The 2500-nt window shown below is 39.7% G+C and overlaps 1 protein-coding gene across 1 annotated transcript in view; it reads right to left on the bottom strand.

Moving 5' to 3' along the window:
• Positions 1-2500, bottom strand: part of LOC138867959 (irregular chiasm C-roughest protein-like) — a 69321-nt gene that overhangs the window by 48251 nt on the left and 18570 nt on the right. Inside the window, exon 2 of the mRNA XM_070145244.1 lies at positions 1226-1354. Within this exon, the coding sequence (XP_070001345.1) occupies positions 1226-1354 (129 nt within the window). The remainder of the gene's footprint in view (positions 1-1225; positions 1355-2500) is intronic.

Below are 2500 nucleotides of genomic sequence, written 5' to 3' on the forward strand. Positions count from 1 at the left end.
ATGGGAGTGCTACTTGGGACTTCCAACATCCTAGAAGGAAATGAAGCCGACGTTAAGAATGTAAACGTCGGACTTGAGAGTTTGGGGATGGGGGAGTAAGGGGATTAGGGGAGGACCGTGTGCCTCATATATCGACGTCAGCTGTTGTCCCCCGAGGCCCAGATCATTCCCGGCGGTCAACTCTTCCCAGAAACATTCTTTGTTCGTAATGCCATCCGTGGTCAAAACTTGGAAATAGATATATGATCAGTCTCTCTCTCAGTATATAAAGACTCAGGGGCCTGTCGGTCGGGTTCTCTTGATTTACTCGTGTTTTTCTCCCTATCTATACTTATAATTTGCATTTCAGCTATCTCTGCAGATGTAACAGTGTACATTTGCATCTTCATCTTTATTTGTTTTTATTCACATATTTATCTGCCTAATGATTTACCTGTCGGTATCTACGTATCTACCTATCACGAAATCAGTTTATGTCTGTCTGATTTTCTATTAATATAACTACCTATTTGCCTTTAGTTACCGCTTTACCTGTATATTACCTACCGACATATCTCTTTATCTACCTATCTACCATTCTCCATGTTTATCTGTATTGCGTGTGTCTCATATTTCTAACGCTTATGTGTTTGGAGGTTATCAGACCAACGTGATTATGTTTATTGACAGTATAAACTAGCGGAAAGAAAGAAAAGAAACGTGCATTGTTCATTGGCTGGGGGCGAACAGGGAGCAGTGCCACGCCAAGCGGCTATTGAGTGTATTAAATTTCTAGCGCAGTTTGTACACTGGGTTCAGAGTCGGTGAAATATTACGGAAGGAACAGAATCAGGATTCGGAACCTTGGAGATGGTGACGGCGGACTCTCACGTAAGCCTGGAGGTATAAAACGTAATGAATGCGTGGGAAAGAACAAGGACGAGGGCAGAAGGAAAGAAGGGGACGATAAAGAGAGAAAAGTGAGGTTGAGAGAGACGCGGTGGTCTTCGCCCGGGGAAAGAAAGCCCGGGGAAAACCGTGGAAGAAAATGGAAACCAGAGGAATCAGAAACAGACGAAAAACGTAGAAGAAAAAGGGAGCAAAAGTGTCCTTGTCTGGAGGAACTCGAATAGAATTGGTCCGGAATAAGGGATTCGCCTCCGCAGCGCATGCAAAAGTATTCCGGGAAGGAGGACGCACGGGGGCAGGACGACCACACGCCCCCAACAAGTGGACTCGTCCTCACCTATAGGTTATTTCGTTGGGATTTGCCTTGGCGCTGCAGTAGATGGTGGCGTCGTCGCCCTCAACGAGGATCTGGGGACGCACGAACAACTGCACCTCTGGTGGGAAAAACACCTGCATCCTGATGGAGCTGCAAGGAAGAGGAGAGGCGGCTGAGTTGCGGAGGTCGGAGTGAGTGATCAGAGGGTACAAGAAGTAACTAGAGAACAAGAGAAGAAGACTATGGTAGCTAGAAACACACACACACACAAATCTTTTCACAAAAACGCACAAATATATATGTGTGTAAAAGCGCACACACAGATACATACGTATGTACACAAACAAACACAAACACACACACACACACAAACACACACATACACACAAACGCACACGCAAACGCACAAACACACACACACACATACATACATACATACATACATATATATATATATATATATATATATATATATATATATGCATATAAATAAATATATATATATATATATATATATATATATATATATATATATATACATACATATATATATATATATATATATATATATATATACATACATATATATATATATATATATATATATATATATACATATACATACATATATATATATATATATATATATATATATATATATATATATATATATATATATATATATATATATATTTCCAGTTTCTTAGAGCGAAAGGAGTTCTTTTCTATCCTTCTATACACGTCCAGGGTAGTCTTGCCATATCGTCGTCGTATTGATTGCGTTATAGCGGTGTTCCTTGGGAATCTTATCCTGATCAGGAAAAGGAAAACCAATACTGCTGAGAAAAACTTCATTGTTGCAGACGTTTCGGAGATGCAATCTCCATCCTCAGTGCTAAAACAGATACAAATATTTTTCTTATAGAAAGTGCTTACAAATAATAGAAAACATATAATGCAAAAACATTTGAAAAAAACAAGGTACATAACAATAGTAAAATACAAAAGAGGCAAACTAATCATTCGACAGTATTGATGGTTATTACATGGTGAACAGGGTGGTTGCAGTGGTTGTGTCATTGAGTTCTGAGTTCATGGTAATGATGTGGAGAGATTCAGCTATGATCAGGTCAAATCTGTTAGGGTTGGAGGTCAAGATTTTGAAATCAGTAGTGTTAAACGGGTGGTTGTGAAGATGAGAGTGCTCTCTGATTGCTGAGTAAGATGGTTTGCTCAGTGGTAGGCCAGTCCTGATAGACTTGCCTTTATGTTCGAGAATGCGGTGTTGCAGCCAAC

This window comes from Penaeus vannamei, chromosome 33, assembly GCF_042767895.1.
Source record: "Penaeus vannamei isolate JL-2024 chromosome 33, ASM4276789v1, whole genome shotgun sequence".
NCBI lineage: Eukaryota > Metazoa > Arthropoda > Malacostraca > Decapoda > Penaeidae > Penaeus > Penaeus vannamei.